General features: G+C 49.4%; 1 protein-coding gene across 2 annotated transcripts in view; it reads right to left on the bottom strand.

Annotated features, from left to right (window-relative positions):
• The window catches only part of CACNA2D2 (calcium voltage-gated channel auxiliary subunit alpha2delta 2), a 201,057-nt gene that overhangs the window by 130,348 nt on the left and 53,413 nt on the right, over positions 1-17,296 (bottom strand). For both annotated transcript variants that reach the window (XM_059823569.1, XM_059823570.1), the window contains exon 2: positions 6,911-7,027. In XM_059823569.1, coding sequence (XP_059679552.1) covers positions 6,911-7,027 — 117 coding nt within the window. The remainder of the gene's footprint in view (positions 1-6,910; positions 7,028-17,296) is intronic.

The raw sequence follows: 17,296 nt of genomic DNA, 5'->3' as shown, positions 1-17,296 counted from the left end.
AAGGTCACAGGCTGCATCTGAGCTCACCTGATCTGTGTTTATTCCCTCTTTCCTCTCCTGTTTTGCTGCCTAAATGAGACAGGTAACGTGTCCCTGAGCTTGGACATTGGTCTGGGACTCAGCAGGCCAAGGTGTGACCACTGGTGGCCTTCTGGCATGCCCAGAAGTCCCCCGCCAGGTAAAATCCAGGGCCGCATTGCACCGCAGCAGGAAAACCCACCAGGGCCACGTGTGCAGCACCGCATGCTGCCACCCAGCCCGAACCCCTGAAGCACTGCAGCACAGGAGGGTCTCTCTCTTCTGGTCCTGGGACCCCTCTAGTTAAATATACCAACGACTTGGCCAACAAGCACCTGGAAGAACCTGCTTCAGAAACTCAGCAGGTCAGTGAGACAGCAGCAGGAGCTTGCCCTGCCGGCAGCGGAGGAGAAATCTGGTGCGACCCCAGGGCTGCTCCTGCTGAATGCTGACCCCTTCGCTGCCTGCCCTGAAGACCACGTGCCACCAAGACCAGAGAACAGCAACACTCCCAACAGTGAAGGAGGGAAGAGAAAGCCACCATGCCCACACTGCCCATTTCCTACCAGCCCACGCCGCGACAGAGGTCAGCACCTCCACCGTCAAGAGAGGAGGGAGTAGGGAGATGCTCTGAACTGGGCTGAGAGATGTTTTGCTGCATGCCAATTTTTGCAGCTCTTCAGACAAGTGAAACCTTTTATTGTCCCTATCAGGGACCAGAAGAGCTGATAAAGACTCAGTTCACCACGTACCTGCAAGGGAAATCTCAGGGCTATCAGAATTGTTAAAGGGATAAACCTGTCCAATTAAATCCCCTCTGCACTCTTGATATATGCTTGTGCCAGACGTAAATGGAGCTTGGAACTAGTCCCAGCTGAACAGTAATGCACTGAGCATTCAACCGGGACTAAAAGCACAACCGGCCTGAGCTCCTACCTCCTGCGAGCCCCTGCTGACCAGCCCTTGCCCCTGAGAAGCAAGCTTGGTAAGTATGTCATGGTAATGCACCAAACTCTCACCTCGCCCTCCATCAGAGGATCCTAAAGCATGGCCAAGTACTAACTGCACTGTCACATCAGAAGGAATATGCAAGGAAAAAATGCCCATAAGCGGGAAAACACTAAATAAGGGCAGGGGGTGGAAATCGGAGACAAAACTGAGAAATTTGCTTAAGGCAGTAAGAAACCCCAAATCTTAATCATCTCCATATCAACCATCTTTGCCGTGTGCCAAATCCCAGCTCTTCCAGCCTCCTTCCCTTAAGATCCAAGGCAAAGGAACATGGGAACTCCCCAAACTTCTAGAGCCATGTTCACCCAGGCTTTGTAGCCCCAGGAAACCCAGCCAGACGTCCCTGCAGCGTGCTTTCAAAACACAGAAAATCCCCAGTCTTGTCCTCTGCATTCATTTTTCTGTCAAAAGAAAATGTCTAACGCCAAGGGTAGGTTTTCCTACTCTTGTTACAGGAAAATCTGAAAGTCTTCAGTGAAAAGTACTGTGAGCTCCAATACCTTAGCTGAAGGAACAGGAGCCTTGAACCCTCCTACCAAAGCCCTCCTTTCTCCCAAATGCTCATCCCACACTAGAGCTAAATACATAACAACAAAAATATGCAGTTACATTCCACAACAACAGAAAAAACAAACCCACAAACTTTTCTCTGAGCTACTGGTAAGTGCTGTCAGTTCTCTCATTGCCAGAGTCATGCAAGGTGCACCGAACTTACTACATACACACACACCTGTGTAAAATACACACACATTATAAATTCTGAGACATGAAATGGCACTTTGCTGCACTTCTACTCAATGTTTCATATTTGACACTTACTGCACACAGCTGAGGTCCATCAGAAAGATAACAAACTTCACCTTAAGCCAAAAGATTTTGCCGGTGATGTACAATATGCAAAACTAAAACAGCTCTTTGGAAAAAATACCAGCCCAACCATGCCACCAGCATCCCATGGGGGCAATGCCAGAGCCCACAGACATTCGTACCATGATTTATGGATAGGAATGTATCTTTTTAGAGATAGGGGAAGACCACCAGCACAGACAGCAGTCTTTAGGCCAGTCACGGTGCATAAATAGCTCACTTCAGGGCATAACCCACTCAGTAAACTGTGGGATGTGCCGCTCGCAGGAGGCAAAGCAAATTGTCTGTGGTTAAATATGTGAAGGATGAAGCAGTCAGCATCCAAAAGCAGCCTTCGCAAGAACGGTATAAAAAGTAGAAACAAGCCTAAAAACATAGCCTAGGATCTAAAATTTCCATCTATCAGCCTCCTCCTCCATCAAATCACAACTCCCTTCTCCTCCAGTCTGTGGAGCTTCAGGGAAGGATAGACTCGGAGGCATTGCTCATGCACTTCACCTAGTACTATAAAAGAAACAGATCTGGGGTGTCCCCCAGGTCGTGCACCACAAGCAATGACCTCCTCTTGTTCCCCTACCACCTTTTCACTGCAGAGGTGCTTTTCTGGCAATAGAAGAATTTCCTGAGGCGCTGGGTTTGCGCAGCAGAGGTGACACAGTAACACCTCAGCCATGTGCACCGATGCTTTCTGAAGCCTTTCATCACCTCAGCAGCCCCCCTGCTGCCCTCTCACTTTGATCCACACTGTTTGGCCTTGCCAGCACAGGTGAGGAAGTGGGGCTGGGCTGCTGAGATCTCCTCGGGGGCCACGAGCAGCAGTCAGGGCTGGGGCATCCAGGGACGTGGTGTGGTAGGAAGGAGCAGCTCAGGTCTGCAGGCAGAGCACCAAGCGGGAATGGCAAACAGCACAGGGAAGGGAAGAAGAGATGCTCTTGTGTTCTGGGCACATGAAGAAGGCAAGGGGCTGGATGTGATGGCAAGGGAGGCTCTTTCCAGTGCCTTTTACCTTTGCTGCTTCCTTTCCTTTCTACGGAGAACCGGCTCATCTTCACCCACCTCACCAAACACAGCCACTGAGGCTTTAGAGGAAGAGAAGGTCTCACTACTACGGGTGCAGTAGGGAATCCTAGACAGGCTACACTAAGAGAAGAAAAGAAAGGGGAAGACAGAAAAATGCCCCTCAGGTTTGGGAATCCAGAGCCAGCAGCTGCCCCATGCCCACCCCCAGGTGATGGCTTTGCCCTGGCCCAGTTGGTGCTCCACCAGCAGCAAACTCCAACAGCTGGTCTCCTGGACAAGCTCAAAGAAGCCCTAGCCCGTAGGTACACATCTCTCTGGGCACATACAAAGGCAAGGAGGGGTCCAAACACACTGAGAGACTGAAGAAGAGATAGGAAATTTAAATTAAAAAAAAAAAGAGGCAGCAAGAGAATCTATTTGCCAAACAACCAACCTGTTGAATTCTAGTCTCAGATGATGTCGATCCATGAGACAGCCAGCTGTGATTCCCAGCACAAGGAAAACACAATGGGGATTTGCAATCATCTGGCAACCTGCCACCTCGTTCCTTTCCACACGTGAAGGAAGATGTCTTTCTTAGCCCTAACAAGGGCAAGCTCATGAGCGTGGACAAGAGCAGCAATACCTTTTACTTCCATTTCAAAGGAGAGTAGCTGTACTTTTGGTATTGAAGACCATCTCTTCTAACTCCCCTCCTGCTAAAGCTTGTGAATAAAGGTGGCTGGAGCTACAGAGCCCAAAGGAGACTGTGCAGGCAGGCTTGAAGGAATGAAATCATCATGGAGAAAGGACATTGGAGGATGCTGGGGGAAAGGGCAGTTAGTGGTGATAAAATTCCATGTGAAATAGAGGCTGCAGCATGGGACATGGGGTAAAAGTCCCCCAGGAACCAGCTGTATATGCTTTTCTCTAATGCCAGCTGAAACAGGTGGGGATTGCATAAAGATCTTCCTAGGAATTTTTCTGTCCCATAATGAGAGTGTCACCAGATATGATGGCCTGGAACAAAAAGGGAGGGACAGCATCCAAATAACCAGATTCTTGTAGATGACTTATTTTAGGAAGCAATTACCCTCTTTGCTACACACCCCTGGCTCTGGCACTCCTCCAAAAAGCACGTGTGAAATCAGAGTGTCCTGCTAGTGCCAGCTCCATAGCACAGCGCAGCACCATGGCTCTCAGGGTCAGACAGTCGAGTGTGGTTTCCTTGTACTTGATTTCTGCTTCTTAGAAATGCAACACACAGAGTAAGAAACTATGTATTATTGGCAAGTGCTCTGCACACAGTTTAACTAATAAAGACACATTAATATTTTCACTTCGAAACAGAGGAAAACAGGCTCTTTGATGGCTGGACTGAATCACCACCTATTCAGAACGGCACTCTTGAAGCATCCATCCATCATGGGTGCCCAAAGGCTAGCTAGCAGCTTACTACAAAGCCTCACCAAAGCACAGGCAGTATCCCTTCTCTTTCCTGCAGCAAAGGAAACAGGGAGGCATCTTTTCAGTAGAGTCAGTACATGAGTGATGCACCAATTCATACTTCAAGGAGAGGATCCATTTCTCCCTCCTCACCTGCCCTCGCTGATACATGGAGTCCCACCTGACTCAGATGCTGAAAAATATATTTCAAGAAGTCATCATCACTCTCGTGAGTCATGAGAGAAGGGGAGGAAATGACTCCAGGAGAGATGATTCAACTAAGGGGAGAGTTGAGACAAAAGAAAACACAGGCTGGAGAGTGGAAGAAGCTGTGGGAGCCCCACTGCTTTGAAGGAGCTTAGCACAACATGGAAGAAATTCAGAAGATCTAATTTCTCCTCCTCCCATCAACTTCCCCATTTCCAGATTTTGTTGTCAGTACCACCAATCCAAGATGCCAAGAATTTACATGCAAGCTGGATGTAAGAGACTGCTCCATCCGGCAACTGTACTCTGAAGGAGTCCTCTTGAAGGGACTAATTCAGGCCAACGGATCACTGTTTCCACTACGATAAAAGAGCACCAAGTGCTCGTTATCCAACCAGTGCTGCCAGAAGCACTCCTGTGTGTCGGGTCCAGCATCAAGTGAGCCCTTAAAAGCGCACCAACCAGTCCTGCCCAAAAACCCAACAAAAAGGAAGTAAAATTGGAAGATGAACAAAGTTATTTGTACCACAGGCAGCAGTCCTAGTCCTTTGTACCACACCTAGTCCTTTGTACCACACCTAGTCCTTTGTACCACACCTAGCAGTCCTAGTCCTTGACCTAGCACCAGAAGGTGCACAAACTCTCTGCAAGTCTGTGTGAGGCAAAGCAAAGAGTAAGAAAAAACACAGCAACTGATCAGCTGAAATTCAAATGGTTTCAACAGAAACTACCCAGCACAGTCTTGCCGTGTAACCCAGTGTTATTACCCTGCGCATCCCACAGGAGCCACACATTGTCCAGGTGCGTATCAAGTTTGCAATTAACTTCTGTCACCCACGTCTTCTTCCAGCATCTACAGGCGGTGCGCATCTTTGGAACATTTAATAGATGATACCTGCTCACGCATGCACACAAACTATGCAAACACAGGTATGTAAGCTCATGTTAAGAAAAGAACTGGTCTCCCTGTTCTTCACTTCTCCAAGCCCAAAGGCAGAGGTGACAATGTCCACCTGTTCAGTCCCACTTCAGCTTCTTCCATTCAAGCTAAAATACTTGGTGTGAGTCCCAAGTAGGCTTGATGTTTACCTCCCAAACTCAAGAACTGAATACACAACAATATTCTTCACCCAAATCCCTACAGTTACCGTATTTACCAGTTACTGTGGACAACCATGCCATCCTGTCAGTCAAGCTGGTCTTCGACCACACTTGGCTTGGATCCTGTCAGGTTTTGAGACACCTCTGGCCTACGCGGGTGTCTTGTGATTCCTTCTGCGTACCTTCTAAACTCTCACTGACTTAGTTACACCTCAGTTATTGCAACACCTTTTCCCTCACCATGGTACTTTTTCCTGTGCTCCCATTCCTGCCCATCAGGTTGAAGGGTGACCAAGTCATTTTGGCTATAGTCCCTACGCAGACACAACAACTATGCTACCTGCTCTGAGATTACCCCTTGTCTATCGCCCCACAAAAGTACTTCTAGTTAATCAAGCTGCAAGGCATACCCAGTTGGCCATACTGCCAGATGTTCATTGCACACCTTCATCCTGCTCACTACAGTCAGGTATTTGAGAGGACACTACAGCTCCTGGAAGTGAAACTCTTACATGGCTCCCATACCCTTCCTGCAGCGGAGAGGGTATTTCATCTCTCCAGGAAGGCACCTACTTGTCTCTGCCCTGGTAGCAGAGAACACTGTAGTGGAGCATGGCCCCACTGCCGCCTCATTACAGCCACCACCGGGTTTTACCGAGCCAGCATCATGAGCAGGATACCTTGCTCCAGTACAGATAAAATGAATTCATTTTAAAAGGAGTGCTATAAAATAGGATGATAGATTGGAAACGTACGCAGGCACCCACGAAGGCAACTCACACATGCAGTCTATGACAGGATTCAAGTGCCAGGCACCAGCACAAACATTTCAGTGCATCCTCTCTTAAACAGGAAAAAAACCCTACTTGTCTGAAACTCTTCCATGAGCTATTGCAGGGACACTGCAGTACCTTTGCTCCCACTCACCACACCTCCAGTTAAATGACTGGGTCAAATTTGCTGCCAGGCCTTTGCTGTCACTTGTATTCTTGTGGCAGCACCTTCAGATGTTCACGTGATGGTGGGGGAAGATAAAAAGCAAGAAGATACCTATAGTAGATCCTCACGATACGTCCTCGCCTCACACCCCAGGCATACTCCATATGAATTTGTGCAACTGCAGGATGCAGTATGCAGAAAAGGCCACACAACCATAGAAATTACTTTGAAGCTGAGATCATAAACGCTACACCTGCATCAACCCTCTTCTTTAAAGTGAGCATATCAGACAAAGGATCAGCACATAGGCCCATCACCTTACCTTTAAAGCACGGACTTTCTTGGCCAAGAGGCTCTCAATGTCCCCTGCGACCTTCTCCACCAATTTCCTGGGCACGTTCTCCTTGACTTCAAACAGGTTTCTATTCTCATTGTAGATCTAAGAAGGGAAACAAGAGAATAAGGCAATCAATATTAGAGAGAAGTACAGCAGTCTTCCCACAGAAAAGATGATCCTCTAACACAGAAGAATTTTAGCAACGTGGATTAGGTAACAATATTGGCTTTGGAAAAATGGGGGAAACAAGGCTTTGGGGGAAGAAATGGGGGAAGAAAGGCTTTGCAACCAGAACAAAAAATGCATTCGACCTGCTGCCCATACCATTGGCTTTATAGCTGCCTTCCTTCATGCCTGCAGGCTATGAGCATCCCCCTTCTTGCTCAAAAGCTGAGCTGCCCACCACACTGCCCACACCCCCCACCTCTGTGGAGCCAAACCAGCAGCACAGGCAGAGCCGCCACCACACTTCCTCCTGTGCTCTCCCTCGCCCAAACGCACCCCTAAAGCCCACTGACCACTCATATGCCCCCTCCCCAAGGCCACTTGCTGGGTTTTGCAAATGCAAGACGAGCTGCCTGCCTGCCCCCAGCCCCCTGTGCACTGCCCGCAGGGTTCGTTAGGTGCGGAGCCTGGCAGCACGGGTGCAGGCAGGGCAGCCCCGGGCATAGGCAGCAGTGGGTACCAGGAACGGGAGCAAGGGGATCACATGAAGTAGGATAAAACCTTGTCTCTAAGTAAGCCACAGTAAAGTGGCACCCTCAGGAAATCAGGATTTGTACAACCAGGCCAGAACTCGGCCAGGCTGTGGTGGGGAGAGGCATAGATCTATACTGGGATTATCCTGAAGGCCAGATGCAGTTATCTCGGTTTGAATGTCTGCACCCAAAGTGTGCAGCTGTGAGCTTGCCCTTCCAAGCCACATCACACAACTGCAGAGGACAACGCCAGCCCCAAGAGAAGTGCTGTTGGCATCAGCACTGCCCCAACAAGAAGGGCTCAGTCCCACCACAAGACTCCACAACCACCAACCCCTCAGTCACCTCCTCCAGTCATTTTCTGACTTGTTAACTCGGCCTGTCTGCAAACTCAGGTACAGCCAACACAGGGTGAAAGAGAAGAGCTTTTCACAATCATCTGAGATTAGGGAAAAAAAAAAATTAAAAAAAATCCTCATGCCTTATCTTTTCTTAAGTAAGGTACAAGAAGAAAACCACACAGCAAACAGGATTCTGCTTCTCTCTGAATCCTAGGGCTACTTGTAAATACCTGCAATTCCAGACATGAAGACATCTGGCAGCAGAAAACCCTCCAAGGAGGGCTGGACTTCCCCAAGGAGGTAGCTGACTCCATGCTTAACTGCGACTTCCATGCTAAGCATGTCTGGCACCTACCTGAGCTCGCATGATCCTTGGGAGCCGAAACATTGCTTCCCACGGGACAAAACCCCCTCTTTGCTGGAGCTTCATTAGAGGTGAAATACTCTGCCTGTAACTGCCGGCTTGTTGCAGACCTGACCATTACGACAATGGAAGAGACCAGGTGGTACAGAAACCTTTTCTCACTAAACATCTGCCTGCCTCTGCCCTGGTCCACCCTGGGTCTCGGAGCAGCACCCAAACACAAACAGTAAACAACCAGCTTCCACAAGACAAACATCATCTTCAGAAACCCCTCCCCATTTCGCCCCGTGCTGGCAGCAGGAAGGCAGGACTGAGGAGAGGCTTGGCTGGAGACACCCACCAGGCTGATACCACCACAACTCTTTCTCTTGGCGGAGCCAGCAAAAAAAAAAGAAGAGGTGGGGCAGGCAGGTGCCCAGGAGCCGGACAGCAGCGCATCACACAGCTCAGGAACAGATGGGACCCTCCTGATAAGTTGAGAAACTACTTAGTCACTACTCCACACTTTTTCTTTTCCAGATGTTAATGAGCTGGAGCAGGAAACAACTCTGCTCGCTGAAAGGCAGCTGGCGATGTATTCAAGAGCCTGAGCAGAGAACCCCCACCACAGCTTCCTCTTTCCTTTCATGGTTAAACAAAGCGGTTTCTGAGGTTGAAGCCACAGGAGCACGCTCGGAGACTAAGCAAAAGGCTGCTTTTTTGGCTTTGTACGGTCCCTCCAGACCTATGGGGTTAATCTTCAGGCTTCAGCTTTGCTTTCTGCAGCTCTTGCTGGGGTCCCTGCTCTGCCAGGCCTCCTCCTTTCTTCCATGCCACTAGGAAATTCCCGACAGCACACCTCTCGCAGCAGCCTTCTGTCCACATACACTATTACTCCATCCTAGCTCTACTCCAGGCAACTGGGTTTTTTTCCCAAAAAAGCCTCAAGGGGTTCAGGTAACCTGCCCTGGCTGCCAGGATGGTAACCCACCCCGTCTCTATCAGTGGGGTGGCACACAAAAGGCTCAGACCTGCTCATTTCTGAAGTTTCTGGCAAAACCAGCATTTCTGTGAATTTTCCCGATTACTGACCTGCAAGAGCACAGCCCACGAGCCAAAAGCAGAGACGCAGCAAAACAAAGATCTACGATCCTTGTCCAACTACTCAGTCCCAAAGAAACACGTGGAGCATGGCTCCAGCGCCCTCCCCGAGGCTCTGCTCTCGCAGGCTCCAGACCTGCCAGTCTTCAAGGGTAACTCCAAGCATTAAGTTTTCAGCCAACCTGATTCCAAGAGCTTCACCCAAATCATTCTGGTCCCCAAACCACCCATACTTCACATCAATTTGCCAACTCCTGTCCTATTATAGGTGATCGTTATGTGAGTGCAATGACTCCGAAGAGGATGCTTTAGTAAGACAACACATTTTAAAGGCATCTTCAGACTCCAGCAGAAATGATTTCTAGGTGTTCTTCACCTCAGAGCTCCATCACACCCTGAGCTTCAGGCCGAAAAGCATGTATTGCCAAAAGCAAAACATCCCGCCCTAGAGAAAAATACCCCACATCAGCACAGAAGGGGTTAAAGCAAGGAAAGCACGACACAAAGCAATATTCTCTCATATTCTTTTTTTCCTTTGGTAAGTAACAGCATAACAAAACAATGTGTTTGGAAGGTGCGCGGTACCTCCAGCTGAGCAGCGGCAATTAGGAAAGCAAAGAGGAGCAATGTTCAAGGAGAAAGCTTTGGGTAAGGAGGGCGTCCTGACATTAGTATTTTCCTATTATGAAACAGAAAATTGGCTCCTACTGGTTACAGACAGAAACGGTGCCTGTCCGCAAGAGAGGAGAAAAAAAACAGCAAAAGAAACCAGGAGATGTTCCTCCAGCCGTCTCTGCAGAGCTCTGCAGTCTTCTTGGCTGAACAGTTCATCGGCGTTAATTAGAACAATCCAGCATGAATTAACAGTGACCATACGAGCATAAGAACGTACCAGACAGGCAGGGGAATGAATGGTAGCGCTCCAGGCAATTAAGAAAGCTTTGCGCTCTCCATTGTAGCATTTTGCTTTGGGTTGTTCAGAACTTGGCTGGGTTTTACTTAGCTAAGGTGACATTTCCTATAGTGGGTTTTTCCTTGAGCTGAATCGGATGGTGAGTTTTCTGGCCAAAGACATCCCAAACATTCCTCAGCGATGGCAAAAGCCCTTAGTTTTGTCCAGATTAGAAAGCCATTCTCATTGAAATTCTCCTGTGATCCAGTGCTCTGGGACCTGGGTTTGAAATTTGTAACTGCAGTGACCTCGGAGTCAAGAAACTGCTGCTTCCGATTCCACGCAGGTACACTCACACCCAGCCTCGGGGAGAAGCGGGGTGCAGGTTGCATGCTCTTGGTAGGCTGGGTTTTACTTTGCAACCCCTTCGTGAACACAGCCCATCCCCTCACAGTCTGCCTGCACCCCCCAACAGGCAGGGCAAGTGGTGGCAATGCAAGAACACGAGAGTGAAGCCCAATCCTGCAATGCTCCAGCCATGCTGAAACAAGAAGTAATGCCCCTGCATTAGCCTTGCTCAATGTGGTTGGCAAACCTGAAGTTACTGGACAGGAGAGGGGCTGCACAGAGCCCCTGAATGACCTACGGGGGTAAGTCCTCAGGCAGCACAGAGGAGGAATCTGTTTTATTCAGGGGATGAGGATCAAGACCAAATTATAAACTGCAAATCTCAATAAAGAGTCCAGGAAGGGCTGAAGCTGGATGCAGTAGCCAGAAGATCCAGGGATGGCAGTGGCAGGGAGTCCAGCAGTGGATGCTGGGAGTAAACTAGTGAGTGGCAAGAGCGGGGGGAAATATTAACACAGGCAAAACTACAGAAAGTACTGAGTTGAAAAAAAAAAATTAAAAAAAGGTGGCAAGTGGGGGGGGGGGGGAATAATCAAACAGCTCAAGGCAACTTGCAACACAAAACATTCTCTAAATCCACTTGTTTGCCTTGCTCCTAATGCACACCAAATGATGCTCAGCTCTGCTATTAATTCCCTCTGTGCCTATATATATATCTCCAGGGAGCTGTCAGGGTTCAGAGGAAGCATTTGCCAACTCCCTGGTTCCTCATGAGCGCACCCAGCACCATGGAACTGGGCAGCCCAAGAAGGAACAGAAAAGGGTGCAGAAATACTCCCATGAGTGCAGAATTCACTACTCGATGAGCTGCCACAAGAGGACCCAGCACCTTCCCATGGGTATCTGATGAGGGAAAATAACAAACTCCGGGGAGCTCCCTGTATAGCACCATTAGCACATGTGCCTTTGGGCACCAGTAGAAAGTAAAAATTGTCTCATCAGACCCAGCTCTGCTGTCTCCCGCGGGCACTGGCCTCCCCTGCGCAGCAGCAGGGCCAGTGTCCAGCCTCCTTGCCCAGGGCAAGAGGGAGGACACCAACCGGAGGGCTGGGATGGTGGGGTACACATACAATCCAAACCAGACCCCTTCTCCTTCCCTCTCTCCGCAGCTCCATTTCACATCCCCAAGAAGCAGGCCCTTCCCCAAAATTGAGCTATCAGAGGGGCAGCTATGCTTGCATAGCATCATCTCCATGCCAAGACTCCCCCTCCACCCTGCTTAAAAACAACCACCACCACCACAAAGCGGAACCCTAACATGGAAGCTGATAACCTCAGCAGCTCTCAGCCCCACCAGGCCAGGACACTGGGGTTTTTCCGGGCCAAGTCCTGGAGCCCTGCTGGGAGAGGCTCCGGCTCCTGCTGCAAAGGCGTCTGGTCTGGTTAAGAGTCATCTTCCAGAAATTATTTTTTGTTTCCCCCTGTATGAATCCAATACACCTGGTTTGGACAGCTGCAGTCTAAACACCAGCGTTTAATCACAGTGCAAACCTGGCACGTTTGCAAAAGAGCAAAGTACTACGTGCAGCAACAGAGCGGGCTGCGTTCCCGCTCCCAGAGGATCACACCTCAAAGTAGGGGTGCTCCAGGTGAGGGAGGCCAAAGACCAAACCGCACCTCTACAGGCACAACAGCCCCACACCCTGCACAGCTGAGATAAGCCCTCGCGCCCCAGAGATGGGACTGTGACATGTCAGCCCTACAAAGGCCATACACCAGGAAAATAAAAGGGGTTTCCTACTTGGCATTATTATGTGGAGCAGGAAAGGCCTCTGTTCAGGGGGATACTTCAAGCTCCCGCAAGCCAGACCCATGCTGATCAGCTTCGTAAAGTGACCCAGATATGGTCTCTGCAAAGGGAATTAGTTGGTAAAACAAACACTGCAGCAGGATACCTGCCCTTAGAGGCTCTGCTTGCATAGATGCTCATCCAGTGCTTCTCCTGGAGCTTCAGGATCTGTTGGTCTCCACCGGACAAGCAGCAGTCTGGCCCATTTTGAGTCTCATCTCACCTATGGTGGGTGGGGTCCCCCACAGCTCAGGGTATCACTGAAGAGGAACAGGGGCAATCCTCGAGCAGAAATGCCTCAGGGACACAGAGCAGACCCCTCCAACAAAGAGGGAGCCTAGAGAAGAATTACCTGGTAACATAAATGACCCGCAAGAGCGCCGTGAGATGGTCCAGGCCAGGCAAGGAGCACTGTGTCTGGGTAGCAGAGAGGAAAAGGAGTGCAAAACCCCAGAGATCTCGCTGGAAGATGGAGACTGCTCAGGGCCACAGGCAGAGAGCAGAGACAGCACGATTTCCATCTCACCCCTCATCCTGGCTGCACCTACTGTTGTTAAATTTCATCGTCTGGTGCTTATAGTTCTTGCAATGATGGTAATCATCGTGGTGTCTATATTACATTAGGAGGATGTCAGCCTCGGCACAACGTCAGGGATAATCAAGCAGGCAGTGATAAGAGTGATAGCGGCCTCGCTGACAGCCCGCCAGGACAATTGGTGCTGCCTGTACCACGTTGTACGGAGCAGATCACACACCACTGCAGGGACGAGGGGGATGGGGACCAGCAAAGGGCATAGGGATGGCCTTATGGCAAAGCAGCCATCAGCCAGGAAGGTGCTAGATCCCGGTCTTCGCTGTTGAGGAGTTGGGACAGGGGAAAGTAAAGGGAAGAAGCAGCAGGAGAGCAGTAGTATCACAGTCCAGCAAGGGCTTTGCAAATCTACCCCATGCCAACTCCCTGAGCTGGTACCAAGGACGCCACCAGCCCTGAGGACACGGCTCTGTGAGCAAAGCTCTGAGCCCAGGCGCCTTCCGTGCCGCCCCTCCGGGAGCAGTGTGGGCAGGCGGCTCCCACGGAGCCTGACCTGCCCCTTGCACAACCTCTGCCTTGTCCTCAGCGAGAGCTGCTGCTCCTGCAGCCTACGGATGTGCTCGAGCACACGCGGGAGGCAAACAGCTTGACATTTACTAACCCCATCTCCCTCTCTCCTCGCGCAGTGCCATTTCCCTGCTGCGCTCCTTCCTTCCACCTACCTAATAAAAAGCAAACACCCTTTCGAGCAGCTCTTCACAGCTCTCCTGCAGAAGCAGGACAGGGAAACATGCAGTTTAGCTGCTCCTCAGGGACGGCCAGCTGTAATTGAAGCAAACAAACCATAGAACTAAGGTCTCCTTCCTTCACTAAAGAGCCTGCTAAAAGGCAGCATGTACCACAGAGGACATCGGGAACAAGAGGAAGGCAGCCCACTCTTCCAGGGATGGAGGTGGCAGCTGCTCCAGTGTTCCCTGCTCTGCCCTGCCCTGTCCGGCACCGTCTCCCACCCTCTGCAGCACCGGCTGGGCTTCTGCTCGCTCAACCCAGGATCATGAGCCTCTACGGCTGAGACTTCAGGCCTGCCAGCCCTGAAGCAGACCTGAGACAGCAATGCATAATTTAGCGACTAGACAGGGATAAAGGGCTATGCACGGTTGGCCTGGATGATAGAAAACCTCTCCTAGCCTGGGAAGCTGCTTTTGGCCTTCAGCAGCCCAAACCCTTGCACGGGGAGCTCTCAGAGCGACAGACCTGCCTGCATGTCTGCAGAGACCAAATCTTCTGCAAGGTAATTTAGTACCATACAACTTCAAACTGTGTCTTCTCCTTTCAGATAGAGTGCTGTAAAAATAAATCATCACATAGTTGAAAACATAAGGTCTCAACCAGGATGGGAGCTCTGCCCAGGCACTCCTCTGCCCCTCACAGCCACTTGGATGGCATGGGTCTTGCTGCCAGGCCAGGGCACAAGCTCATCAGAGCCTGCTATGCTAATGTCCGATATAATGATATCATGTATATGTAATGTATATACCCAAATACATTCAGAGATCACATGATCTCTAAAAAAAATACACACATGTACAATAAACCAGAAACAAACCAAAAAACCAACCTGATCCTTGACTCTGGCTGCTCTCTTGGTTACACGGGACGTAACAACAAAAGCTTTAGAAAGGAAAACAGTCTTTTTAAAAGGTACCTCAACTGCTTTCCTTCAGGATATATGCAGAAGAGTTTAGCTAGTTTGATTAAGTCATGTCCATACAGAACAGCCATCCTCAGATCAGCATCATTAAAATTGCACCTAGAATACCCTAGGTGCCCCCTAGGAGGGATGCTGTCACAGGTAAAGATGTACTATTCTGCTATAGTTCAGCTTTATACTGCTTCTTATCAGAATCAGTGCCCCCGCACTATGGATCATACCAGGTCTACCCCATTGTCCACAAGAGAATGAAATTATGTTGTACCAAAGCAAGGGATAGGTCAGATCAAAAGCTGCATTGATAAAGTGCTGCAATCCTTCCATGCGAAGCTCTTCCAGAAATAAATTCTTCATTTTTATTGGTTCAACTGAACTCAATTTCCCACTGGTTTACCTATAAGCAAGGATTAAAATCAATTTTGGAATGGATCATCAGTTGAACCAAAAGAGGTTGAAGTGCTCTCCGAGACAGACAGGACACGCTCTGCTGTAGCACCATGCTGGACCCACCAGGACAAGCACAGGGGTGGGGAGGAAGGGGACACCGAAGGAGGGTTAGGAGGAGAGGGGGAATGGAGCAGGAAGCCCAGGGAGGAAGGGAGGGTTTGTGCTGGGACTGATGGCTTCAGAGGGCACATGGATGAGATGAACAGGAGAAGATGAAGATGGTTAGGGAATGATAAAGCAAGAAACTTCTCTGCTTCTCAGATCACCCCTGGACTGTGTGTGAATGCAGCTCTGCCTTTCCCTCAGTTGCTGGACATTTTAAAACTTTGTTTTCCTTTATTGTGCTGCTTCTTTTCCAGGGTCAAATGTTTAGGATACTGAAATTACAAAAGCTAATACAGACCCCAAAATGGGATCCCACCAGACTCAGTTTCCCCAGCAGTGAGGAGGATGAGGAAGGGACCACCACTGCTGTGAGAGAAGATGGAAAGCACATCCCCCGTCCTCTTTTGCCAAAGCACACTGGCAGCGGTGGTGCCCTGGGCAGGGCTGCTGCAGCCGGGCGAAGGCTGCTCCCCGTTCTCTGCAAGCATACCCCAAGCATGCACGGCTTCCTCGCTTGCTCTGCATTGAGCGATGCCAGACTCTTGGACCCTCAGAGACTTGACTTTAAATAAATAACCAGGCCTGTTTCCCAAAACAGCTTTATCTTCTGTGCCAGAAAAGCCGCTGCTTCTTGTAGGAAGGGCTGTGGAAAAAGGCTGTACAGCCTCTAACACTAAAGCTCTCAGCCATATTTTGCAGGCTTTCCTTCTACCTACACGAGAAAAAGAGTAACAATTACCTCGCACTGCCTTTTATTCTCATTGATGGCTACCACTGGCCAAATTCAGCTATCAGCTGCAGTGATGAAAATTTGGGATAACTCCACTGACATGGAATTAAACTAAATCTCTTATTAGAGCTAGAGCGATTGAAATCTAGGCCAGCATAAGTCAGCACTGTCAACAGTTACCCCTACAGTTTTCTGCAGAGTAATGATCTATTTTAAAGAAATGGAACTTTTAGAAATAGCAACTTTGCAATTCTCTTGATTTACCTTCTGATGTAGGTTTTGGGGCTTTCTCTGATCTTCAGGGATTCGTGTTTGCAAGCTTTTCTCCCTAATCTCAGGCACTGCAAGCATTTCTGTAAATGCACAGGTTCATCGGAAGCAAGGCTGGAAGAAACTCACTTGTCCAACCCATCCCTCTGGCTCATGCAGGACGACCCACCTAACCTGTGCTGTTCAAAAGCCGTGCTCTTACCCACTGGTGGTGGAGAGCCCAGGCTTCCCTGGCTGACGTCCTCCAGTGTTTTCCTAGCCAGCCTGTTAGAAAGTCGTTACTCATGTTTAATATAAAGTCCTCTCTGTTGTGGCATAGGCTCATAAAGCTTTACCTTGTCCCCAGAGGATATGAAGAACAGATTTGTAGAAAGCTTTCTTCCACGCATTTCCAGACTCATCCTTTCTCCTGCTAGTGCTTCCTGTGCCCTGAGCCAGTGGGGTCCAGAAACCGAGACTTTAACAAAAATACACCGTATACCTGGAGATTTTAATCAAAAGGTGACCCTCTGCAAAGTCCTATCAACTCAGGTTCTCAACTTAGTCCCACCTCCAAAGCCTCATCAGGAAGACTTGAGCAGCAGAACCAAACCCTCCAGCTGGGAAACCCAGCCCAGGTTTGTTTTCAGCACAGTCTTGGAGAGGCACAGGGGCAGAACAGATACACACCCACAGAGATCCCACGGGATGTCTCTTCTGGAGGCAACCTCCAGAGGTCCAACATCTGAATAGAGAGACTCCACTAAAAGATTCAGAACCCTCCGCAGCATCACAGAGAACAGGGCTGGAAGGGATCCTGTCAGCTCATGTAATCCCAGCCTGCTCAGATACCCCCAATGGAAGGTAGTATCATGGATGTGTCATTTCTAATATAACTATCACAGTTATCTCATTCCTAACATGTTCCTCTGACCTGTTCTTAAAGACATCCAGCAATGGAGACTCCTGTGCTTCGCAAGACAAAATGCTCCAGTACTTCACAATCCTACTTGAAAACTTCTTAT

This window comes from Gavia stellata, chromosome 12 (genome assembly GCF_030936135.1).
Source record: "Gavia stellata isolate bGavSte3 chromosome 12, bGavSte3.hap2, whole genome shotgun sequence".
Taxonomy (NCBI): domain Eukaryota; kingdom Metazoa; phylum Chordata; class Aves; order Gaviiformes; family Gaviidae; genus Gavia; species Gavia stellata.
This window is presented reverse-complemented; position numbering and strand designations above follow the sequence as displayed.